Source organism: Mastomys coucha, unplaced genomic scaffold, assembly GCF_008632895.1.
Source record: "Mastomys coucha isolate ucsf_1 unplaced genomic scaffold, UCSF_Mcou_1 pScaffold21, whole genome shotgun sequence".
Classification (NCBI taxonomy): Eukaryota; Metazoa; Chordata; class Mammalia; order Rodentia; family Muridae; genus Mastomys; species Mastomys coucha.
Window position 1 is genome coordinate 37,148,188 of NW_022196904.1, and position 24,557 is coordinate 37,172,744.

Genomic DNA, 24,557 nt, shown 5'->3' on the forward strand with positions numbered 1-24,557 from the left:
TACTTCTATCCCCTACATCTTACTTCTATATCTCCAGCCCCCAGCCCTTGTGGGTTAAATACTTTCCCAGGTCCCAATCAGCATCGGCTACATGGCAAAGCATAATAGGCCGCAGGAAATCATGCCAGCTTGCATCACAAACTAGAGGCACTCAGCTTTTCCAACTAAGGGCTTGTTTATCAATGCTCTCTGCTCTGACCGGAGACCAGGTGTTCAATATATATATAGGGTGACAGCTGCAGCTCCCCACAGCGTAGCACAAGTGTGAGGTCAGAAGACATCTTTATGGAGCGAGTTCTCAGCTTCACTAGGTTCCAGGGCCGAGCTTGTGTGAGCACACTTTTCAAGTGCTATACTCACTATGACACTTCACCGGGCCTTTGCTAAGAATGTTGGCCTAAAATTAGCTATCCCCCTGTCTCCGTGGTCTGAGTGCTAGGATTAGAAGTATAATATGCCCCTGTGTTTTGTTATACTATTTTTTTTTTTTTTTTGAGACAGGGTTTCTCTGTGTAGTCCTGGCTGTCCTGGAACTCACTCTGTAGACCAGGCTGGTCTAGAACTCAGAAATCTGCCTGCCTCTGCCTCCCAAGTGCTGGGATTAAAGGCGTGAGCCACACCACCCGGCCTATACTATTTGTGTGTGTGTGTGTGTGTGTGTGTGTGTGTGTGTGTGTGTCTGGTAAGCCTGCATGCGAGTGTAGTGTCTATAGAAGCCAGAGAGGGCATTAGATGCCCAGTAGATGACATTCTTAAATATTGACTTATCTCTCTAACTTTTAAAAAATTTACATGTGTGTGTGTGCTCGAGTGTGTGTGTGTGTGTGTGCACTTTGGCCATGGTACACCACTGCACACATACGGAAGTCGGAGGGCAGCTTGCAGGAGATTGTTCTCTCCTTCCACTACACTGTGTGGCTTCCAGGGATCAAACTCCCACTGTGAGATTCCCAGTGAGCACCTTTACCATTGCTGAGCCTCGCACTGTGAAAACATTAAAGCATAATATAAAACACAAAATAATAATAATTAGCATATTCTGCATGGTTGGTAAAGTCAGTACAAAACATTCAGAGGAAGACAATCTATCTTTCCATACCAAGCACTGTCTCTTCTCTCGAAACCTCAGCCTCCGGTTCCATGTGGGCTTGCTGTTCCTCACAGTCAGGAGCATCCTTCCTAGTAACAGAATCACCTGCATAACGTTTTGCTTAACTTGGGACCCAGCGAGCCTCAGTGTCCACTCCTCTCAGTCATATTTGATTTTGTCACAAGATTTGGTAACAGCTGCCCATGTTCTCTTCTGCCAAGTTACTCTTTTCCCCTCTCAAAATAATGTAGATATGAAGACTGGGCATCCCGAAGCTGCACATATCACAAGCATGTAGAAGGTGGGTTATTTTTGGATTCATGCATATGCTCCTCCTGTGTCACCTCACACCAGAGGGAGGCTGTGAGTGCTGTGTGCCTGGGCATTATATGAATATGGCGAGGCACCAGGGAACAGAATTCACACATATATGAGACATTAATATATGTATAAAAAACTGTATTAGTTTTCTATGGTAAAATACCATTACCAAAACCAACCTGAGATTGAAAGAATTTGTTTTGGCTTACTGTTCCAGAGGGATAGAGGTACATCATGGCTCCACACACAGTCAGCTGAGAGGGAAAGGGGGAGGGGTGGAGGGAGACAGGGAGACAGGGAAAGAGAGTGAGGGAGTGAGGGAGGAAGGGAGTGATAGAGGGAGAAAGGGAGAGGAAGGGGAGAAAGAGAAAGTGAGAGAGATATGTGTGTGTGTGTGTGTGTGAGAGAGAGAGAAAGAGAGAGAGAGAGAGAGAGAGAGAGAGAGAGAACACAAGAGGGAGAGGCAAGTGGATCTCTCTATGTTTGAGGCCAAGGCCAAGCTTTGTCTACATCGTAAATTCCAGACCAGCCTGAGCTAGTCATAGTGAAAGTATAAACTCTCAAAACCTGTGCCAGGGACATACAGAAATGCTCTGCTTCCTAAAGGCTCACACACTGTCCCTAAGAGCAGCGCCAGTGAACTGGGAACCACATGTTCCAACGCATGATCCTATATGGAACATTTATCATTCAAACCTCCACAGCCTTCATACTGGTTGTTTGTGTTATTGTGTTTGCTGGAATTGGAAATCAAGACCCCCTACTACTGAGCAATGCCCCAGTCCCTCACTTGAGGCTCTTTAGCACTGTTGGACACCTCTAGCCCCTCACTTGAGGCTCTTTAGCACTTATGGACACCCCCAGACCTTCACTTGGAGTGGGTATTCTAGGTAGGGACTCTACTTCTGAGCCCCAGCCACTATTACACACAGTAAACATTTTATGTTTATTCTTTATAGTATTTTGTGGTAGAACAAGAGATGAAAATAGAACAGGTAGGAATCAAAAGGAAACAGGTGCATCCAACTATGATTTGAGTAACTAACAAAATCAATATTAAGGTCAGTTTCAGGACCCAGCGGTAAGTGGAAATAAACACAACATGGCCCATGGCTTGTGCTAGCTGGCTGTTTCTTTTGTTTCTTGCTTGTTTGGTCTTGATAAGTTGCCCGGGCTGACCTCCAACCTGATGCTTTTGCATCAGCCTCCAGGTTGGCCCCAAAGGAGCCGCCATAAAGCAGCTAGCCCTGATATGTAACAAACCAGCTCTGATCTGATACTGAGATGAGCTCTGATATGTTACAATGTAACACAAGGAATTGTATTGTAAGAAATGATTGAATAAAGTGAGCATATTCAAAAGGTAAATCTGTGTGGACCTCCTAATTGCTCAGTGCCCCACAGACCCAGAGGGCCCTGTCACCAGTCCCTGCAGACCTCCAACTGTTTCAAGGACTCAAAGTGTGGTACACTCTGAGTCTGGTGAGTGGGCTTCTTCATTCAGGGCACTACTTTATCCTGGCCTCACGTGGTTCGAGGGTCATGGAGCTTGCCACAGTCTCTTTTGTCCTGAAGATACAGTTTAATTGGTAGAGTGTTTATCTGTCCTGCGGGAAGCCCTTAGTTCCTTCTCCAGCAGTATAGAAGCCCTGTAAGTGTGATGCGCACCTGTAAGTGGTCTCAGCATTTGCATGTTGGGCACAGAAGGCTCTGGAATTTAAGGCCATCCTCAGCTATATAGTAAGTTCAAGGCTAGCCTGGGCTGCATTAGTCCCTGCCTCAAAAAGTTAAAAAAATTAAAAATAAAAAGGGTGGGGCTAAGTGGTGCACAGCACTTGATATGCTTGTCCAGGAGTGTGAGCCCGAGAGTCTGCATCACATGACACAACCAGAAATTTCCATACCAGTCCAGTTCCCAGCACCAATGTCGAGGGGCTCCCAATCCCCTGTAACTCTGTCTTTAGGAGGTCTGACACCCTTTTCTGGCCTCAGAGGCACCTGTACACAATACATAAATAAAAATAAAACAAACCTTTCAAAAAATGTTAAAAGACACCCCAGGGTTAGTACTAGCGCTCAGTGGGAAAACTTGCTGCCAAGCCTGACAGGCTGAATTTGATCATCAGGCCTCATAGTAGAAGGAGAGAGCTGACTCCCCCAAGTTGTTCTCTGACCTTTAAATGTACACTGTGAAACCACATGCCACTCTCTTTCCAAGGCTGGCCCTGAATTTACACAGCGGAGGATGACCATGAACCTCTGGACCTTCTACCTTGCCTTCGCCTGTCAGAAGCTAGCACTCTCAGTTGAAGCAGCACTAAGGACACTCAGCGCATGCTAGGTGAGCCATGTCTGCCTGAGCCATGTCTCGGCCCCGAAGTCTCTTGATTATACTTACAATGTTCAAATATTTGAAGAAAATAAAACTTGTGAAATTCTTGCCTTGCTATTTTTGGCTGTGGAGGCTTGGCAGTAGACTGTTAACGGAAAAGTTAATTCTTTAAAAAATTAATTGATCATTAACAAAAGCCCAAATAGTCATGCCTTTTTCTTGTCTACACAGAACACATTAGTCAGATGTGAAAAAGTTTCACCACAGTCCTTCCAACCAACGGTGTTGGGAAAACTGGCCCAGAAGCTACAGGGCCGAGTTTCCATTTTCCAAAAAGGCAATTTCTTGCCTTCCTCGGTAGCACGCATACCTGTAATCTTTAGCACTCTAAAGCACTGAGGCAGGAGGGTTTCCATGAGTTCAAGACCAGCTTGGACTATTTGAAAGTTCTGAAGATGGGATGTATGCCCACCTACAATCCCAGCACTTAGAAGGCTGAGGCAGGAGGATCAGGGGTTCCAGGCAGCCTGAACCACACACTGAGAACTTTTCTCACAACCAAATAAAGAGTTAGATTACACAACAATATGAATTTACTCTGTCTTTCTAAGTGAGTACACTTATGGTTAACATGGCAAATTCAATGTGAAGCGTTAGGATTTTGTTTTGTTTTGTTTTTGTGTATGTAGCACTGTAGCACTGTGCAGCCTAATATTCAGTATGTAGACCAGGCTGGACTCAAGTTCACAGAGATTCAACTGTCCCTACCTTCTGAGTGCTGGGATTAAAATCATGCACCACCTTGCCCAGGTATGTGAAGTGTATTTAATCACAATCTTAAGTAAATCTGCCAGGATAGATAGAATTTAATAGTTCTTTTCATGCAACTATTGGGTTGTATCGGGTCCATAGCCTCACCAAGAGGTGAGGATTATACTCTTGCTTGTACACGCCCTAATTGTTATGTGACACATAGCTCCCTGTTCACCACTGTATTTTATGGCAGCGTTGTTTTGTTTGTGTATTTATGAACTTATTTATGTTTTTTTATGACATCATATGGAGCTCAGTCAAGACTGCTGTGGAGCAAAGCTTGACAGTCCAAGTCTGTTATTTCTCTTACTGAAGAGGCTGAGGTCACAAGTTCAAGGCCAGCAGTTCAAGTCTCAACTGTGTCTCAAAATAAAAAACAAAAACGGAAAGCTGAAGTGTGATGGAATAGTAGAGCCCCAGTGAGGGGTCGAGGTGTATGTAGCTCAGTGGTACAACCCCTGCCTAGAATCCCCCAGTGAGGGGCTGGGGATGCAGTGCAGCAATTGAGCCTTTGTAGGAGCAGGGCCCATGGTTCCACTCTCAGTAATAGAAACAAAAAAGGAATGTGTCCCTTCAAAAAGATGTATTACTTTCCTAATTAGATGAAAAAAAAAAAAAGGAGAGGAACATGACTGGTCTTGGGTATGGTGGAAGAGAAGGTTTATTACACACACACACACACACACACACACACACACACACACGTGCACACACACACAGGAAGAGAAGGGGAGGGGAAGGGAGAGGAGAGAGAGGGGTACCAGGTGCAGCAGTCAGAGAGCGGGTAACCACAGTTGTTGGATTATATAGGGAAGAGCAGCTCAGTCCCTGGCCTTGAGAGTCAGGGTAGGGTCCTGGTAAGCCAGCCAGGAGGGCCCTGTAACTGAGGGATGCTGGGAGAAAACCTGGTGGCCAGGTCCTCTTTGATATGTCAAATAGACCCCTCAGCTGCTTGTTCCAGGTTTGAGGTCTCAGCTACTATAGATTAGGCTTTATCTAGAAATAGGAGTCAGATATGGTGGTGCACACCATTAATCCCAGCAGTAGGGAGGCAAAGACAGGCAGATCAGTGTGATTTTGAAGCCTGGTCTACAAAGTTACAAGCCAGCCAGGGCTACATAGTGAAACCCTGTCTCAAAGGAAAAAAAAAAAAAAAGGAGTCATAAAAGGCCCTATTTTGAAGCTTTGATTCAACCCCGCCCCCTCACCCCAAAAAGAACATTTCCCAAACACTAACACAGCCCACGGTACCAGGAATGCTTTATCAGAGCCCAAAATGGTGCCCAGTGAGGAATGGCAGGTTAAAGGAGGGTCTTAGGTTAAAAGAAACACAGGAAACATATTATGGTTCTTAACAAACACACACTTTTCTTTCAGACTCTTTATTATTTCAAGTAAGAAAAAAATTAAAATAAATAAATAAGATAAATACTCATAATAAATAAGTGGAAACCCAAAAAGAAACATCTCTAGAATCAGCAAGATTCAGGATGCATAGCTAGGGCTTCGGCCCTGCGAAGGCTCTACCATGCTCAGTGGGTCAGAGGAGCCCACATCTGGGGGCTCTGGGGGCAGGAATCCTGGTTGCTCTTGTGGCTCGTGGAGCAGGCCTGGCATGGGCAGGAAGCGCACAGGTCCCCAGGATGTTGGATCCTGGTTTGGGGAGTTCTTCTGGGGCAGACGCAGGGGCAGCCCATGGGCTTCAGACTGGTACACATTGTATCCATCCTCAAGCAGCAGTTCCCTGAAGCTGCAGGCCTCGGGATCAAAGTGAGGCTGGGGGACAGAGAAAACAGTTAGAGACACACAGTGCATTTCTATTTGCCAACCCCTGACTGACCGATCAAGCCCCAAACTCCTCTTTCAGATTCAGGTCTAGTCTCAGCCTCCTCTCTCAGACTCAGAGTCAAGACCCAGCCTCCTCCCTCAGGCCTGGAGTCCAGACATGGACCAACTCCATTCACACCAAAAGTTCCAGCCCCAGCCATCTCTATCTGCAGACCAGCAGATTCAGGCCCAGCCTCTTCCCTCAACTTTTCTCTGCCTTGGTTGGCAATCTGCCCACCACCTCCAGTTATGTCATTTCCTGGTCCTGGGTACCAGAGTGCCCCGATGTCAGCAGGAGCAGAACCTGTGAGAGGTTAGATCAGGTACAGGGTTACAGTCCTGACACTTGGCCTCTCTGAGGGCCAGTCTTCCCTTACATATGTCAAGACTCGAAGCCAGTGTTCTCTTGCAGACAACGGGCCCACAGCCAAGGGGAAATGCATTAAACATACACTCTGTAAGGTGGGGCCTTTAAGAGAGGACTACAGAAGAGACTCACCGATCCATATAGAGTCCCGTCTGGCTGTTGGCAAAGAAACCTAGAGGCTTTGACACCCAGGATTTGAATGACCCCAGGCTTCAAAGCCTTGAGCTCCAGGAGACCTGTGAGGCAAAACAAAGACACTCTCGGGGTCTGTCCACAGCAGCAAAAACCCAGGAGCCTAGTCCTCTCACCTCTGTGAGGCCCCGGCCCCACACTCACTTTCTGGACTGCGGTGTGCTGCGCCTACCACTGTTCCATCCTCCCTGATCTCCAGGTGGGCTTCAGTGTCCTGGTCGTCATCCGTGTAGAGGTATCTCTGCCGCACTTGACCCCCAAACTGGAGGAGGGGGCTGGAGTCAGGGATGGGGTATGCCTGGTAGACCCCCAGCAGGAAGACAGCCAGCAGCAGATGGACCCACAGTCCCAGCGCCCCAACTCTAGATTTCATCCAGCCCATCAGTGCTGCGCTCCTTCAGGGAGAGCCCCTGGCAAGCGTCTGAGGAGCCAAGTCAACTGGAATTGGCTTCTGACTGCGGTGCCCCAACAGAGCAGTCAGGTTCGACTGGGGCTCAGGCAGAGTGAGTGCCGATTCCTTCCGCGTTGAATCCCCACCTGAGAAGACCCTAAGGCTGTCTGGTGAACGCAGGAATACCAGAATTTATACCCAGACAGGCCCGCCCACGTGCCCTCCCCACTCCTGATGCGTGATATTTGACACACTTGGCAGGAACCTGAATTCCACCGTGGCCAGGGCGGCCTGGACGGATGATGCAATGGGAGGGGGTCTTTCCAACAGGGGTCTGAACGAAAAGGGCTAGGCATAGACCCCTGGGTTTGGGGGAAGAGGGCTGGGGGAGTGGATTTGCACTCCTAAATCTGAGGGAGGGGTCTGGGGTCTGTGCTCCTTGGTCTGAGGGAGGAGGATTGGAGTCTGGAGGAGGCTGGGATCTCCACTTCAGCATCTGAGGGGAGGAAAGATGGGATTTGGGGCCTTGGGTCTAAGGGAGGGGGCTTGTCTGCACTCCTGGGTCTGAGGGAGGAGGCTGGGGTCTGCATTCCTGGGTCTGAGGAAAGAGGCTGAAGTCTACACTTCTGGGTCTGAAGGTGGCTGGGGTCTGCATTTCTGGGTCTGAGGGAGGAAGCTGGGGTCTGTACTCCTGGGTCTGAGGGAGGAAGCTGGGGTCTGTACTCCTGGGTCTGAGGGAGGAAGCTGGGGTCTGTACTCCTGGGTCTGAGGGAGGAAACTGGGGTCAGTACTCCTGGGTCTGAGGGAGGAATCTGGGGTCTGTACTCCTGGGTCTGAGGGAGGAAGCTGGGGTCTGTACTCCTGGGTCTGAGGGAGGAAGCTGGGGTCTGTACTCCTGAGTCTGAGGGAGGATGCTGGGGTTTGGCTCTTGGGTACTAAGGAGGAACCTGGGGCCTCAGACTTTCTGTGTAAGCAACTGAGCTGGTGTAGTTCATCCCTTTTGAATTTCAGGGTTCAAGATGCTTTGGGGGTCTGAGGCTTTCTTTAGTCATCAGGAGAGCTGCATCAGCCATGTGTAAGAAGAGTCCCCAGCTCTGCAGGTGGAAGCCTCCCAGCTGGCCACAGGCCAATCACCCTCACCAACCCCTGTTTAGCATTTCAGGTCCTGGGCTCAGCTGCTGTCCTCCCTGATGCAATCCTGGTGCTTCTTTCACCAGACAGTGTCCTGCACAGGTGCTCCCCAGATGCCTTGGGGGATGGGTAGGATCAGGCTCTGTGAGGGGGAAGAGCTGGATGGTTTCTTGCAGTCAAAGGCGTGCCAGGGCAGATTTCTGGGTCTATAGGAGGAACCCTGAGCAAGGAGTCTTGGGAGTGAGACAGGAGGCAGAGCATTGGCTCCTAAGCCCCAGGGAACATCTAGGAGAGGAGACTGAGGAATGGACCGACCTTCAGGTCTGAGATGGCCCTGGGACTGCAGGGTGAATAAATGATTTACTCTTGGGCTAACCAAGTGGAATTTCTGGTCTTTGTAAGGTGTCAAGGTGAGGCTGCAGGCCCAACTCTGTACAATTAATTAAAGGGCTCAGAACCGTGGGCGGGCCTCTGTCTCCAGCCTCCCTGCAGGCCTGTCTAAAAAGAATGTTGAAAACTCTCTCTCTCCTTCTGGCCAGAAAAAGTTACCTGCTGCGTTTGCCAGTCTAGAAAGTAACAGTTGGACCCCCGACTTTAGGATCACCGCTGAGGAGGCACTTGGGTCGCAGACAATGTGTGGAGTGTGATGTGTAGGCGGCTACAAGTAGAAGCTCAGACTTGGGTTGAGGCAGCAGGCAAACTGGTTCTCCATCCTACTGGGAAAGTGCAGTGGGCGTGGTAGGAAGAAGGAGCAGGTGGCCAGGCTTCTCTCCTTTGGGGCGTGGCTACTCCCAGAGCATCCAGTTAAGAGAAGCAGAAGTCCTGGCCCTGGAGAACGAAACGCGCATGGGACCTGAGCTCCCGGCTTCAGCCTTGTAGCCCGGGTACTAGTCCCCGGGTCCATACAGAGTATACGGATGCTTTTGGGTACCCATCGTGGAGTCAGAGACCCCAGAAGGGACAGGGGCGCACCGCCCCACCCAGCTGGGCTGAGGAGAGGGCGCAGAGCCAGGTAGGATGTGGCTCCGCCTCCGGCTACCTGCCCTTCCCAGAGGGCGGAGGCTTTACAACTTGGAACCCTGCCTCTCTCTCTCTCTCTCCCTCTCTCTCTCTCTCTCTCTCTCTCTCCCTATGGGTCTCTGAGCTCCAGCATTTAGTCAGTTTCAGGAAGGAAGCTTGAAGCGGAGGGCTACGGAGCCCGGGCTCCTGACCTCCAAGCGCGGCCGATGAAGGCTACATTTTGGAACTGGAAGCTCAGACAAAAAGAATTCGTTTGCACCACCAGCAAGGAGCTCAGGTTAGTTGACACTGGGGATACTAGACGGCCAGAGATGAGTATCTAGGCCCCTCTAACCCTAACCCCGCCTTCCTCAAAACATGGAAGCTATCCCAAACCTCTCCCCATTAAGAATTCCTTCCCTCCTGTCAGAGCAAGGATCTTAAGGACCCAGGAAACCAAACCAGTTCATCGAAAGTTAAGAAGACCCACTGGCCTCCTTCTGGGATGCAGCTTTTGGGGGCTCTCGCCTGTACTTGCAGTAGGCTTTTTGACTATGTAGCTGCCTTGCAGTCACCCAAGCTTTTGTAAGTGACCCCTCAATAAGGTTACCAAGGCAGACATAGGTTGAATCGTTCTTGAGTATGTAACTGGTCCTTATGTAGGATAAACAGATGTTTGTCCCTGTCTCACTGGAAAAGTTATACAACGTCCAGGGACTTGGTTTTACAGTTCTAAACTCCTTCCTCTGTATCTGGGCTTCCCTTAGTTCTCAACTATTGCCTGGGAGGCAGAATGTGCCTGTAATATATAGGTGCACCTCACCTAGTTGAGATGTGGGGTTCCCAGAAGGCCCCCAGATCTCCCTGTCTTGCAGCCATTCATTTGCATAGCTCCTGACCTCACTGTACGGTGGCTCAACACTGTATGCCTTCTAACTCATCTTTCTTCCCCATAGCTATGTGGACTCCCACCCGGAGGCAACTCTGCTTGGCATTCCTGTTGGTCTGTGTGCTCTCTGCCGGCTCCTTCTTTTTCCACCTGAATGGAAGAAACTTCTTTCGAAATGGTCTAACTCTCTCTGTCCTGTGTTCAGACTATCACCTGCTGAAGTCCCCAGTGACCATGGTATGCCTACCTCATCCATCGCAGACATCCAATGGCTCCCCTTCCTGTCCTGAGCAGTCCTCCTCGCTCTCTGGGACTTGGACAATCACCCCAGGAGGCAGGTTTGGTAACCAGATGGGGCAGTATGCCACATTGCTGGCCCTATCCCAGCTCAATGGTCGCCAAGCCTTCATCCAGCCTGAGATGCATGCCGCCCTGGCCCCTGTGTTCCGAATCTCCCTGCCAGTGCTAGACCCTGAGGTAGACAGCCTCACGCCTTGGCAGCACTTAGTCCTACATGACTGGATGTCAGAGGAGTACTCCCACCTGGAGGACCCATTTCTTAAGCTGTCTGGTTTCCCCTGCTCTTGGACCTTTTTCCACCATCTTCGGGAACAGATTCGTAGGGAATTCACTCTGCATGACCACCTACGGGAAGATGCCCAGCACCTGTTGAGCGGGCTCCGTATAGGCCCGGTGGGCATCCGCCCTCACACCTTTGTAGGTGTCCACGTGCGTCGTGGAGACTATCTGAAGGTGATGCCCAATCGCTGGAAGGGTGTGGTGGGTGACCGAGCTTACCTCCAGCAAGCCATGGACTGGTTCCGGGCCCGGCACAAAGACCCCATCTTTGTGGTCACTAGCAATGGCATGAAATGGTGTTCAGAGAACATTGACACATCCCATGGTGATGTGGTCTTCGCTGGCAATGGACAGGAGGGTACACCGGGGAAGGACTTTGCACTTCTCACACAGTGTAACCACACCATCATGACTATTGGCACCTTTGGCTTCTGGGCTGCCTACTTAGCTGGTGGAGACACTGTCTACCTTGCTAACTTCACCCTGCCAGATTCGGAGTTTCTGAAGATCTTCAGGCCTAAGGCTGCCTTCCTGCCTGAGTGGGTGGGCATTAACGCAGACTTGTCCCGGCTACAGGCTCACCTTGACTCCTGGGAGCCAGACAGTCTTTTTAGATTGTTCTGACTCATCAAGAGTCAGCCATCCATGTCTTGATGCTTTGGAGTACGGCTGTGGTAGTCCTGGAGCTGGGGGTGGGGTGGGGTGGGGGGTGGGCACTCATTTCCAGACTTGCAGATGAGCTTTTTGGAAATGTTGGGATGCTTTGCAGACATTTCAACAGGATATCATTTTCTGATGGCAGGGGAAGCCCAAGTCAGCACTGTGAGCCACAGTCTCTTCCGACTCTCCTGGCTCACCTTCTTAGAACCTTTGGGCAGCTGCTTCTGGGTTAGGGAGGCTGAAGAAGATCCAGACTTCCCAGCTGGCCTCCTGGATTTCTGTGCTCATTCTAGGCTGTTTCTGAGAGCCTGGTCCAATCCCCATGCAGCACACCCCAGGGCCCTCCCAACACTCCAGACAGTGAAGAATGTAATGAAGGTGGATGCAAAAACTGTTTGCGGGAGCAGGGTCTCCTAAAAGATCTAGGAACTTTTAAGAAAGCAGCTCAAAAGTTAAAGAACTGCACAGATTAGTTCTGAATTTAGGATCAAGGAGGTCTCTTCTTCTGGAGATGCTATAGGGGATCTGGGATCTGTTTTCTAGAGGTAATCAGGCCTACAGAAAAGAAGGGCATGCCCCTGGGCTCGCAAAGTCCCTAAATCTGGCTCTGAGAAGATCTAGGGTAAAGGGTCTGAAGGTGTTTCAGGACCCCAAACCCAGCCTATGCCCTGACAGAAGCACATGCTTGAAGCAAGGATGGGACATTTGGCTGAGATCAGGTACGCTTGATGCTTTTTCAAGAATGGAGGAAGTTTCCTCAGATAGTATTTCATGTAATTGTATTCCCTTCCAAGACCAACTTCTATTCTTCTCAGGGAGTTTCCGGGCACCTTTTCCCAACTTGGCCTGTACAGGCTGGAGAGAGGGAGCTGTGAATTAAAGGGCCACATCACCAATACATGTATCTGATGTGTTTGGAGCTGTGTACTGCAAATGTGAGTGTGCAACACAATAAAGGTGTGTGTGTGTGTGTCGACTGGGGACACTCATGACTCATAGGTACAGCACCTATTCAGATCTGGTAACACTTGCTGCAGGACTTGTGGTCCAGTTTCCTTTCTCTGAAAATTTCGGTATTGGCCACCAGACCTGTCCTATGTTTTGGCTAATTTTGAGATAGTCTGTGTAATCCAGGCTGGCCTAGAACTCACTCTGTAGACCAAACTGGCCTGGAATGCATGACCATCTTCCTGTCTCAGTCTCCCAAGTGCTAGGACTACACCTGTGAGTCACCATGCTTGGATCCAGGCCTCTCCTTATCTGGGCTTGTGGCAAGGGAAGAATATCACTGTCAACTATGCTTTCCATGCTGTGGGACAGATCATAAAGAAAGACGCTCCAGCCGGGTGGTGGTGGCACCCTCCTTTAATCCCAGCACTTGGGAAGCAGAGGCAGGTGGATTTCTGAGTTCGAGGCCAGCCTGGTCTACAAAGTGAGTTCCAGGACAGCCAGGGCTACTCAGAAAAACCCCGTCGGGGGGTGGGAGGGAAGAAAAGAAAGACGCTCCAGTGCTTTCTGAGAATTGTAGTCCCAGTTTAAAAGACTAGCCACTTCTTGCATCTCCTTAACTGCACACCAAGGTTTCCAGTCAGCCAGAGGGCATCCTGCGGGAAACCTGGGGTCTACGAAGACCTGAAAGGAGGCTAGAGCAGGTTACCGGCTTCCGGTCAAGACCGTAGATGCTGGGAAAGTTCTAGGAAGGACTGCCACCCTATGACGTCATGGTGGGATGGGCGTGGCCTGCTTTGTTGCAGTCCAATTAAACTTAAGAGTTGGGCGGGGCCTAAGAGTCTTACGAAATATTTCTAAGGGAATTGGGGTCCCACACGTGGGATGTGGCCCGAGTGTTTTGTGAAGAGGGGACGACCAGTGACTCTTGGAGTCAATAGAAAAACCCTGAATTCCTCTTCTCAGTCTTCCAAGAAAAACCTTACACTTAGTCGTGAGAAAGTATTTTAAAAAGTCCTCAGAACGTGGACTGAGCTGGGCAAAGCATTAGTGCTTGAGGGCACGGAGTTGAAGAACAGCTTTTAAAGGGTGTTGTTTAAGGTACTGGGGGGCCTGAGAAGAGTCTGTCCTGAAAGTTAGGGGTCTCGGCCTTGAGGAAAATTACGGGTCTCTGGTACCGCAGAGACTGGAGGATGGCTTTGGAGGCATGCTGAAGTTTTTGCAGGTTTAAGTATCAGCTTTAAGGATTTGGGGTTTAAGATTTCTTATTCTGAAGACCTTTTAAGTTTGGTAATATCCAAGTTGATTGCTTGTTAGATAAATTACTTACTTATATATTTAACTAATTTGGAGACAGTCTCAGGTAGGCCATGGTGGTCTTGACTTAGCCTCCCAAGTGCTTGGCTTTTTGTTTGTTTGTTTGTTTTGTTTTGTTTTGTTTTTTTCGAGACAGGGTTTCTCTGTGTAGCCCTGGCTGTCCTGGAACTCACTCTGTAGACCAGGCTGGCCTTGAACTCAGAAATCTGCCCGCCTTTGCCTCCCAAGTGCTGAGATTAAAGGAGGGCACCACCACTGCCCAGCTCTTTTTTTTTTTTTTTTTTTTTTTTTTTTTTTTTTTTGATTTCTCTGGTTTGACTATTAAATGTCTAGTTTGTGTTATCACAAATTTTCCTGGCTAGAAAGTCTAAATGTTGATGTATTCTTAGGTTCAGAATTAAGAAAAAACATGAGTTTGGGGTAGCTGGGGAGTGAGCCCTTGGGTTGGAAGTTTAAACGGGGTGAGGATGGAGATGGTCCTCAGCTTGGAAACTGGCTTAATAGTTTTCAAGGATGCAGTGAGGACCCAAAAGTTTGAGGTTCGGGATTCCAAATTCACAACTTTGGATCTTTGATTAATGATACCTCCTTTTACTCAGGAATATCCCAAAGACCCTCATTTGAGCTCTGGAATTCTCTAAGACTGATTTTGGTTTCTGTTTAGCACCCTCACACACCCTCGGTTTGGGGTGAGAGGATCCTCTGGCAGTGCTGGCAAGCTGCGTTCTGGCCTTCATGGGGCCCCATTTTACACTCTTGCTGGCAGCTCTTGCCTACTGCCTATGTCCAGCGAGGCCCTGCATCATATGTGACCCGTTTGTGGTGGCTGCGCTAAAGACTTTGGAGAAGGATTACCTGCCTGGCCACCTGCCATCTGAGTATCACTATAAAGTAATGAAGATGGTGGAGTACGAAGTGAGGAGCTTCAGCGATCTGCCTAAGCATGAGGATACCTTTTTGGGGGCTGTGGGTAAGGAGGGCAGGCCAAGATGCAGACCTCAGGAGCTTGGGAGAGGAAGGATTGGGGCCAGAAGTCCTAGTCTAGGGGTGACAGGGACTGTAGGTAGAATGAAAAAGTGGCTGGGTGTAGTGGTCCATGCCTTTATTCCCAGTACTTGGGAGGCAGAGGCAGGTCTCTCTTTGCCTGATGGCTTCATGGGTATTGTCGTTTCTATGAGGTAGCAAGCCAATGAGATAGAAAAGCTGGAGTCTGGAGTCTAGGGTTCTATATCTGTCCTTCACACACAGATCAGGACACAATGGAACAAGCATCCTGGAGTTTTCTGAAGGATCTGAAACGTATCACAGACAGTAATGCAAAAGGTAAATGTACCCAAAGACATGGGCAGATCCTCAGAAAGTCATGACTGGTGATACTCCAAACAGATGTTAAGATTCATGTCTCTGCTTGAGGGCCATTTTGGCCCTGTCATTTCTTAGCTAGGTGACCTTGAACCTGGGGTCTGGCAACTTCCTCAGCCCCAATGTGGAAGTCCTGACCATCTTCCTTTCTCACTGTCTTATTGTTCTCCCATAAAGGGCTAGAATATGAAATACTAGCCCAGACGGGTGGGGACACGCCTGCACTCTCAGCTACTCAGGAGGCTAAAGCAGGAGAATTACTTAGGCCTAAAGTTCCAGAACAACTCAGGCAATATAAGGACATCTTTTCTAAGCAAATAAGAAAGAGAGGTGGAGCTGGTTGTGGTGGGACACACCTTTAATTCCAGCACTGGGGAGGCAGAGGCTGCCAGATCTCTGAGGTTGAGACCAGCTTGGTCTATACAGAAAGTTCTAGGCCAGCCAGGACTACATGGCGAGACTCGGAGAGGAGAGAGAAAAAAATTAGGGGTTGGGATGTTGGGTATGGTGGTCCATGCTTGAAGATGGAGGCAGAAGGATCAGGTGGTCAAGGTCATCCTCAGCCGCACAGTGAGTCTGAGGCCACCTGTAGCACCTGTAGTCCATGGGATGCTACAATGCACCTCACATCTGAGTTTGGGGGGCATCCTTTCTGCTCTGCTTCCTCCTAGGAGAGCTCTTGGCAAAAGAACTATTTTCGATGATTCGACTACAAAAGGACATCTTTGCCACTCTCGCTGCGCGTTTCCAAAAGGAAGGTGAGAGAAGATGGCGGTGCAGGACACTCCCACTGACACCACTGCCCTCAAGATCACCCCCCTCCCCCAGGTCCTCCCTGCCCCAAAGCTCCTAAATCTCAGACCTCTCTGTTCAGCATCCATTCCTCCCTTTGGGGCTTGGTAGCAAACCCTGTCATTCCAGCACTTGGAAAGCTGAGGCAGGAGGATTGCAAGTTTGGGCCACCTTGGGCTTAATGCTGAGATGTTGAACTAGAAAGCCTTTCCGTGATTTACTCCTGTAAGTAGGTATAGGACTCGATGGGCGGAGGCAGGAAGTAAGATGCTCCAGGTCATCCTCACCGACAGCAAGTTTGAGACTAGGCTGGGCTCCATGAGACTCCTTTCTAAAAACAAAAAATAAATCTGATTTTCTTTCTCTTTCCCTCCCTCCTTTCTCCCTTCGGATGCAGTTTTTTGTCCTAACAAATGTGGTGAGTCAATATGCATAAACTGTTCCTGTTGCCCCATGAGCCTCTGACCAGTCCCTGGATCTCCAGCACTCTCCAACGTGGGTTTTCTTAGGTAGTGAGCAGTGCTGTAGTTGCTCCCCTTTGGAGGGGCACTCACAATCTAGATACTGCAGACAGCTGCCCAACCCTTGATCTTGCCAAATTCTCCATTTAGCCCCACCTCTTAAAGGGAGAATACAACTTTAATCTTCGCCCTTCAGGCACGATGTCGCAGGTTTTGATCTGGTGTTATGGGTGCGAGAAGCAGTTGCACCATTGTCGGAAATCCATAGATTGTGGAGGTGAGGATGCCACCCAGCACCAGTGTGTGTGTGTGTGGGGGGGGGGGGGGGGGGGGCGGGGCCTAGAAAAGAGGCAGCTGCAGCAAGACTCCCGCAGAAGTAGCTGCAGCCCCTTCCTTTTGCACAGACCGCCAGGTAGAGGTGCATCTCTTGGAAGACATGGTCCTGGACTGTTATCTCAATTGGCATCATGCTTCTAAGGGACTTACGGATTACAGTTTTTACAGGGTGGGGACTTCCAACTCCTGTGACCCTTGACCCTAAGTCTGTTAGACCTGTATGAGCCCCTGGGTTCCCTGCCCTGAACCAGGCCTTCACAGCCTGTTAGAGGTATCCTCTACTGATCCCCAGAGAGATCCCATGTCCTGACCAGGGAATCGCCACTCCCAGCCACTATCCCATGGACGGTAGCCAGTCTATGATGCCTCCTGTCAGGATTAGGGAGGTCAGCAGTCCTGATTCCTTCTTCCCCTATACCGCAGGCCCCATGACCTTCTCACCCTGTACTGCCCCCCAGTTCCCAAATTTCCCAGGCCTCTGTGACCCCTTGAGCTTGGGTCTAGGTTTGGGGGAACAAGTCTGAGACCTTGATGTCCAAGGGGAAAGAACCTTACCTGATCAAGACAATGGTGAGTCCAGAGGATGCTGGCAACTACCGCTGCGAGCTAGATACCATGGACGCTGGTCCTGCCACCATCATCTACTATCATGTCACAGGTCAGTCTGGGGTGTAGGAAAAGTGGCATTCAGGATGGGAGAAGCTCTGGGGGGTGTGGCCTCATCCATGGGACCTGATTTACTTTGGGCACATCCTTGTTATTGGGTTTGTGGCTTTGGCTATAACCAGAATCTGTGATGAGGGGTCTGGCTTCCCTTAGAAGGTGTATTTTCTGGTCTTGGAGGTATGGCTTCCTGCCTAACTGGGTTGCCTTAGGCCTCAGTTTGACTTCCTGGGGTGTGCCTACCCTCTAGAAAGGGCTAGGGTTTGGGGGTATGCTTGCTGTTACCGGCTGCTGCCAGGACTACCCTTTTGGCTTTCTTCTGTCAGTATTGCCTGCAAGGCCTGAACAGGAAAGACCACCACCGAACGTTGTAACCCAGGAGGATCAAGAGAACCCCCCTGTCCAGGTGACTGCAGAGACACCGGAGTTGGAGCCAGAGTTGGAGCCGGAGTTGGAGCCGGAGTTGGAGCCGGAGTTGGAGCCGGAGTCAAAGCCGGAGTCAGAGGAGTCGGAGTTGCGCCCGGAGTTCATACCTACAGTCCCCCAACATCCAGAGAAAAAGTTGAAAAAACGCCTCTTAATACTGTTGATTCTTGGCTTCGTGATTCTTGTAGCCAGCATCATTTTCTCGTGAGTTGTTCACTGGGAAACTTGAAAGGAGGGTGGGCCTTAGATAAAGTGGACTTGGGTGGAGGGAAGAGGCGTGGGTGGAGGAAAGGCATGGACGACGAGATATGCTTTGAAAGGGGCAAGTCTTGATAGAGGAGCTGGGGGCCTGGGTAAGAGCTGGGCTTGAAGACAGAGGCAGGCTTGATGGAGGGGAGGGGCCTGGTAGAGGGGAGGGGCTTGATAGAGGAGTGTAGTCTTGGTTAGGGAGAGATTTAACAGAAGGGTGCAGACAAGGGCTTGGACAGATGGACGGATGGATAGATGGAGGGAGGGAGGAGAGAGGGAGGGATGGAGGGAGGGGGAGGGAGGAATGGGGTTTCGATGAAAGGGCAGGACCTTGTGGAGGGAAGTGATTTGGAGTGGGCCGCGCTTGGGTGGAGGGAGGGCTTCCTACAATCCAGTGCTGGCACAGGACAGGAAGCTACTGGGCACCTTCCTTTGAGGCTCATTTAGAAGGACAAGGCTTATATAAACTGCTAAGTTAAGCTTGTAGGGGTTTAGGGAAGTGTGTACTTCACTCAACCCATGACCTAATGTAGTTCTGTGTACCTATGTCCTGCCCCAGGGTACTTCACTTTAGAAAAACCAGCGCTAAACCGAAGAGCGAAAATGAGGAAATCAAAGCCTCCATGGTGGAATTCAAGTCAGAGCCAGAACCATCCCCGCCCCTACAGATGGAGTCGAGGAAGGTCTCTCAGGCAGAGCTTAAGGTTGAATCTGGGGATAATAAGGCTGATGAAACAGAAAACCAATAAAGATTTGACCTGTTGTCTCAGTATTTCACTTACTCTTGGGGACTGGTCCTGACTTCTGGCTCCAAGAGAGGAGGTCTGGATGTGCCTCCCTGCCCCCGCCCCCATCTGAGGGGGTTGTAGGTGGAACATGGGACCTCCCTTTGCAGGTGGCCCAAGAGTGGTGGGCCCAGAATCAAGGTACAGGCCAGGGCTAGCCCTGCCTCATCTCCTCCCCCAGGCCTGGTCTCCTCACAGGACGCCCCCTCCCCGCTCTTCCTGCCGGGTTTCCTCTTGCCTTTTCCTGTCCCCCACCCAGTGCTGGGAGCTTGGGCAGAGGAAAACACTTTACAGAGGGACTGGGACTTAACGGAGGCCAACGGCTCCAGGGCCTCCGGGTGCTACGGGACCCGAAGCAGGGTAAGAACCACAGCAATGACCTACCCATCCTGGGACCTAGGAGTTCATTGCTTTATCCCTCTACCTCCCTGGGATTCAGGAACAAGAATTGATTCGCTCTTCTGTAGCTCCCCACTCCACCCCACCACACCCGACTGTGGCCTTAGGGCTTGGGGCCTTCCCCTCTTCCTTAGGGCGATGCTATCTGGTGAACGAAAGGAGGGCGGAAGCCCCCGCTTTGGGAAGCTCCATCTCCCAGTGGGCCTGTGGATCAATTCCCCAAGGAAACAGCTGGCCAAACTGGGGCGGCGTTGGCCCAGCGCTGCCTCTGTCAAGTAAGTGGCCAACCTCTCATGCCAGGGACGCTACAAAAGTGGGCAGTGGTTCCTGTCCTAAATAGACAAGCGAGCTGGGGGGTGGCAGTGGAACACGGTGACATCGAGGCACAGGGAGAGAAGAAGCCGGCCGGCTGGATGGGCACTGGGATGGAACACAGTAGACATCTCCTCTCTGTTCACCTATTTCTTACCAAGGGTCATATCTTTATTAATTATATCACTTATCTCTCATTTCTATTCTTCCCACCTCGTACCACCATCTTGGTTTTCTGCCCCCACCCCGGTGTCCCTTTCTTTGGTTCTTTGTCTCTTGACTCTTGAGTTTCTGTCCCTCCCCCTTTCTCGGTTTCTCTATGTCTTCGGCCCCTCTCTCGGGGCACTTTATCTCTGGGTGTCTCTCTGTGTCTGTCTCTCTCTGCGTGTCTCTGTCTCTGACTCTCTCTTTCGCGTCCTCTCTGCCCACTTCTTCCTCCTCAGGTCCTCGTCCTCCGACACGGGGAGCCGCAGTAGTGAGCCCCTGCCGCCGCCGCCGCCGCCGCACGTGGAGCTGCGGCGCGTAGGTGCGGTAAAGGCGGCGGGGGGCGCGTCGGGCAGCCGAGCCAAGCGCATCTCGCAGCTGTTTCGGGGCTCGGGGGCCGGCGGCGCCGGGGGTCCTGGCACGCCCGGGGGCGCGCAGCGCTGGGCCAGCGAGAAGAAGCTGCCCGAACTGGCGGCGGGTGTAGCTCCGGAGCCCCCGTTGCCCACGCGTGCCGCGGTGCCCCCGGGAGTGCTCAAGATCTTCGCTGCCGGGCTGGCGTCGGGCGCCAACTACAAGAGCGTGTTGGCCACCGAGCGATCCACCGCGCGCGAGCTGGTGGCGGAGGCGCTGGAGCGCTACGGGCTGACGGGTGGCCGCGGAGCGGGCGACAGCGGCTGCGTGGACGCCTACGCGCTCTGCGACGCTCTGGGCCGGCCCGCGGCCGGCGTGGGCGGCGGCGAGTGGCGCGCCGAGCACCTGCGGGTGTTGGCCGACGCGGAGCGCCCCCTGCTGGTGCAGGACCTGTGGCGCGCGCGCCCCGGCTGGGCGCGGCGCTTCGAGCTGCGCGGCCGCGAGGAGGCCCGACGGCTGGAGCAGGAGGCCTTCGGGGCTGCGGATGCAGACGGTCAGCCGGGGAAGGGCACGGAGACGAGGGGCGGGGCTTAGCGGGCGGTAGGATGGTGGGGCCCTGGGCAAGAGGTGATGGGGACGTGGCTTACAGGGAGAGGAGGCGGGGCCTGCATGATAAAGGCAGGGACCTGGGTGAGAAGTGTTGGGGGAGGGTTCTGGGAGGTGCTGGAGCTAGAGTCGGGTGTAATCGGAGGGGAGGCAGAGCCAACAGGACAAACCTGGTGGTGCCACTCTGGGGCGGGACTTACAGGCCGGGTCTCATAAGGGGATGGTTAAGGAGTGTAACCTACATGATATATCTTCTATTACTTTACCTTTGGGGTATAGCTTATTTTATTTTAACGCAGACAGGGTTCTCCCCTGTAGCCCAGGATGCCCTTGAACGCTTGAGGAGCCCAAACCTCCAAGTGCTGTGATTATAGGTGCACCACCACGCCTAGACCATTCTTTCAGTTTGAATCTCAACGAAGTTCTAGGTGAAGCTTCAATGGAATAACGTATATAACGGCATAGTACATGCTTAATAAAGAGTAGGGAGGGCTAGAGAGTTGGTTCGGCGGTGAAGAACACTGGCTCGCTCTTTCAGAGGACCCTGGTTCAGTTCCCAGCGCCCACATGGCAGCTCACAATTGTCGTTAACTCCACTTCCAGGGGATCTGACATCTTCCCATAGACATACATGCAGGCTAAACACCGATAACCACTCAAAAAAAAAAAAAAGGCAATTATTGTCATCTCTTCTCCCTCAAGGGAAAAAAAAAGGTCTTTTCTGAACACACATTTCAAGCTACACATGTTTTTTGGTCTCTGGTAATCATGGACACATGAAGCTCTCCCCTTAGTGGAAAAACATGTTTATTCATTAAGCTTCTTTCAACAGAGATCCTTCTGTGTGTGTATAAACTGCTAGGAAACTTTGTTAGGAAGAAATAATTGTTTCCGTTTCCCCAACAAGACGGAATGCCTAGACCAGTTGCTGACACATAGTGATTGCTCCCTAAATGCATGTTAAAAGAATGAATTTCGGGACTAGAGAGATGGTTCAGTGGTTAGGGGCACTGACTTCTCTTCCGAAGGTCCTGAGTTCAAATCCCAGCAACCACATGGTGGTTGACAACCATCCTTAATGAGATCTGGTGCCTTCTTCTGGAGTTTCTGAAGACAGCTACAGTGTACTTACATATAATAATAATAAAAAAAGAAAAAGAAAAAAAAAAAAGCCAGGCGGTGGTGGCGCACGCCTTTAATCCCAGCACTTGGGAGGCAGAGGCAGGTGGATTTCTGAGTTCGAGTGAGTTCCAGGACAGTCAGGGCTACACAGAGAAACCCTGTCTCGAAAAAAAATAAAAATTAAAAAAAAAAAAAAAAGAATTCCTAAGCTGACAACTCCAAGTTGGAGTCAGGCAAAACCAATATCCAGAGTTAATAGTCTGTGTTCCTTATCTCCCCACAGGCACAAATGCCCCATCTTGGCGGACCCAGAAGAATAGGTCACGGGCAGCATCTGGCGGGGCAGCCCTGGCTAGTCCTGGTCCAGGATCAGGATCGGGGACCCCCACCGCGTCCGGGGGCAAGGAGCGATCTGAAAATTTGTCCCTGCGTCGAAGCGTGTCTGAGCTGAGTCTACAGGGGCGGAGGCGAAGGCAGCAGGAACGCAGGCAGCAAGCACTTAGCATGGCTCCAGGGGCAGCTGATGCTCAGATGGTACCGACGGACCCTGGAGACTTCGATCAGTTGACTCAGTGCCTCATTCAGGCACCCAGCAACCGTCCCTACTTCCTTCTGCTCCAGGGCTACCAGGATGCTCAGGTTAGCACTATCTCCCCTACTCATAGAGCCACATCAGAAGAAACTACAATACCCAGAATGCCTTGGGTTGAGGCCCTCTCCAGTATAATGGTAGTTCCCACCGGGTTCCCAAGTAGGAAGCAGCATGGTGGGAGCTGAGGTGGAGGGCAGATGCAAAGATCCCATTTGAGGGGTATAGTGAATGTTTCCTTCCATTCAGAGTTGGAAGAAAACATGGTCTTGGTCAAAGGCCAGTCCATTGTCAAAAGGACATCCCTAGCAAACATCCGTTTCTTGAAGGAAAGTCTGTGTCCTAGGTCAGGGAAATCTTTGTTTGGTACTTAGATCCTTGTTCTGGAAATTTCAGCTTTCTTGATGGAAGAAATAGACTAATCCATTTATAAAAGTTCACATGGCAGGGGGGAAACCATGTCTCGAAAAAACAAACAAACAAACAAAACCCCAAAAAACCTAAAAAACAAACAAACAAACAAAGAAAAAATGTTCCCATGGAAACCACCTGAGCTCTTGTTTACAGAGGCAGGAAGGCACTGAAACCTGTATGCACTATATATATATATATATACGTTTTTCAAGACAGGGTTTCTCCATATAGCCCTGGCTGTCCTGGAACTCACTCTGTAGACCAGGCTGGTCTCGAACTCAGAAATCCGCCTGTCTCAGCCTCCCAAGTGCTGGGATTAAAGGTGTGTGCCACCACCGCCCCCACTGCATTTTTATTTCTGTAGTTTTGAGGATTGAACCAGCCCCCACACCATCTAAACAGGTGCTCTAACCCTCAGCAAAGCTCCTAACCCTCACTGGTGGGTTCTAGACAGGCAATGGACTTCTGAACCATTCTTGCAGCTGGTTTATGTAGAGACAGGAGCTCCAGGCAGATCCTCCTGCATCAGTCTCTTGAGTAGCTGGCAGGATCGGCCATGTTTCTATGTATTACATATTCGAGTGTCACTAGAACACGAGCAGTAGGTTTATGTTAGAAAGGGGGTCAGATGGTGCATCTATTTTTAAAGATGGAGGTGAGCCCACTTTTAGACCAGGGTATTCTGCAATTTATCTTTGCATTCTGTGGATCAAAGAGGGCATGTAAGAAGGGGCCCTCTTTGAAGCATCTCATAAACGTTTCTGAAAAAGCTGTTGTCTCTGTGGAGGTCTCTGGATATCTACTTTGGGATGGGGATATTGAGAGCTTCCATTAATTGGCAGGGAGAATCTTTTGAACTCCATCCTGAGTCATGGACTCCATTGTAGACATGTTTTTTTGGGAGTGAGTCCATCACTGGGTAGAAAGAAATGAAAGTCTGTTGTGTGTGGAGGGGGGAGCTCTGCTTGTAAGTGCACCTTTATTGGGTAGAGATAATGGGATCCCCTTGGTTCATGGGGTGTCTCCATAAAGACATCCATTCATTACTTGCTTTGGGATGATCCCAAGACAGACTGTTACTAGACAGGAGAACACACTGGAGAATTGACAAGTGGGGCTCTGGGGTGATGGTGCAGACCATTGTAGGACGGCGGTAGGACTGTCTGTGAAAGCCTCTGTCCTTGGGCTGGATGATACAGAAGAGTCCTCTAAGGAACAGCACAGTTCATTCAGAAGAGCTGAGAAGGCAATTGACAGAAGAACATTGTTTGGAAATCTCTTTGTTTTTTTTTTTTTAATCAGTAGAGGCTACACAAATGCTCTACTGTGGAGCTAGTGCTAAGAGATAGCCTCTACAGGTAAAAGCACCTACTGCCAAGATTAAAGGCCTGAGTTATATCCCCAGATCCCACATGCTGGAAGGAGAAAACCGATTCACAAGCTATCCTTTTTTAAAAAAGATTATTTATTTTATGCATATGAGTACACACTGTAGCTGTACAGATAGTTGTGAGCCTTCATCTGGCTGTTGGGATTGACTTCTAGGACTTCTGCTCACTCTGGTCAACCTCGCTCGCTCCAGTAGACCTGCTTGCTCCAGCCCAAAGATTCTTTTTTTTTTTTTTTTTTT

The 24,557-nt window shown here is 50.4% G+C and overlaps 4 protein-coding genes across 8 annotated transcripts in view; 3 read left to right on the plus strand and 1 right to left on the minus strand.

Annotated features, from left to right (window-relative positions):
• Positions 1-5,922: 5,922 nt before the first annotated feature.
• Positions 5,923-7,502, minus strand: Fgf21 (fibroblast growth factor 21). Its single transcript, XM_031384299.1, has 3 exons — positions 7,087-7,502; positions 6,883-6,986; positions 5,923-6,332 (listed from the first exon to the last, which is right to left on the minus strand). The coding sequence occupies exons 1-3, from the start codon at positions 7,322-7,324 to the stop codon at positions 6,042-6,044; spliced, it is 633 nt and encodes a 210-aa protein (XP_031240159.1). The 5' UTR covers positions 7,325-7,502; the 3' UTR covers positions 5,923-6,041.
• Positions 7,503-9,300: 1,798 nt separating this feature from the next.
• On the plus strand, positions 9,301-12,567 carry Fut1 (fucosyltransferase 1 (H blood group)). 3 transcript variants are annotated; one of them, XM_031384300.1, is made up of 3 exons: positions 9,301-9,476; positions 9,622-9,761; positions 10,420-12,567. In XM_031384300.1, exon 3 carries the CDS (start codon positions 10,422-10,424, stop codon positions 11,553-11,555), a length of 1,134 nt encoding a protein of 377 aa, XP_031240160.1. In that variant the 5' UTR covers positions 9,301-9,476; positions 9,622-9,761; positions 10,420-10,421; the 3' UTR covers positions 11,556-12,567. The 3 variants fall into 3 exon arrangements, with proteins under 3 accessions (XP_031240160.1, XP_031240162.1, XP_031240161.1); XM_031384302.1 differs by lacking the exon at positions 9,622-9,761 and having other exon boundaries at positions 10,558-12,567; XM_031384301.1 differs by lacking the exon at positions 9,301-9,476 and having other exon boundaries at positions 9,510-9,761; positions 10,558-12,567.
• Positions 12,568-13,341: 774 nt separating this feature from the next.
• On the plus strand, positions 13,342-18,917 carry Izumo1 (izumo sperm-egg fusion 1). 3 transcript variants are annotated; one of them, XM_031386638.1, is made up of 10 exons: positions 13,342-13,640; positions 14,521-14,826; positions 15,105-15,179; positions 15,890-15,976; positions 16,408-16,428; positions 16,668-16,748; positions 16,876-16,976; positions 17,348-17,465; positions 17,797-18,100; positions 18,705-18,917. In XM_031386638.1, exons 2-10 carry the CDS (start codon positions 14,592-14,594, stop codon positions 18,892-18,894), a joined length of 1,212 nt encoding a protein of 403 aa, XP_031242498.1. In that variant the 5' UTR covers positions 13,342-13,640; positions 14,521-14,591; the 3' UTR covers positions 18,895-18,917. The 3 variants fall into 3 exon arrangements, with proteins under 3 accessions (XP_031242498.1, XP_031242497.1, XP_031242496.1); XM_031386636.1 differs by having other exon boundaries at positions 13,344-13,640; positions 17,312-17,465; XM_031386637.1 differs by lacking the exon at positions 16,408-16,428 and having other exon boundaries at positions 17,312-17,465.
• Positions 18,918-19,180: 263 nt separating this feature from the next.
• The window catches only part of Rasip1 (Ras interacting protein 1), a 12,912-nt gene continuing 7,535 nt past the window's right edge, over positions 19,181-24,557 (plus strand). Inside the window, exons 1-4 of the mRNA XM_031386639.1 lie at positions 19,181-19,290; positions 19,464-19,604; positions 20,085-20,749; positions 22,208-22,563. Coding sequence (XP_031242499.1) covers positions 19,468-19,604; positions 20,085-20,749; positions 22,208-22,563 — 1,158 coding nt within the window. The 5' untranslated portion in view covers positions 19,181-19,290; positions 19,464-19,467. The remainder of the gene's footprint in view (positions 19,291-19,463; positions 19,605-20,084; positions 20,750-22,207; positions 22,564-24,557) is intronic.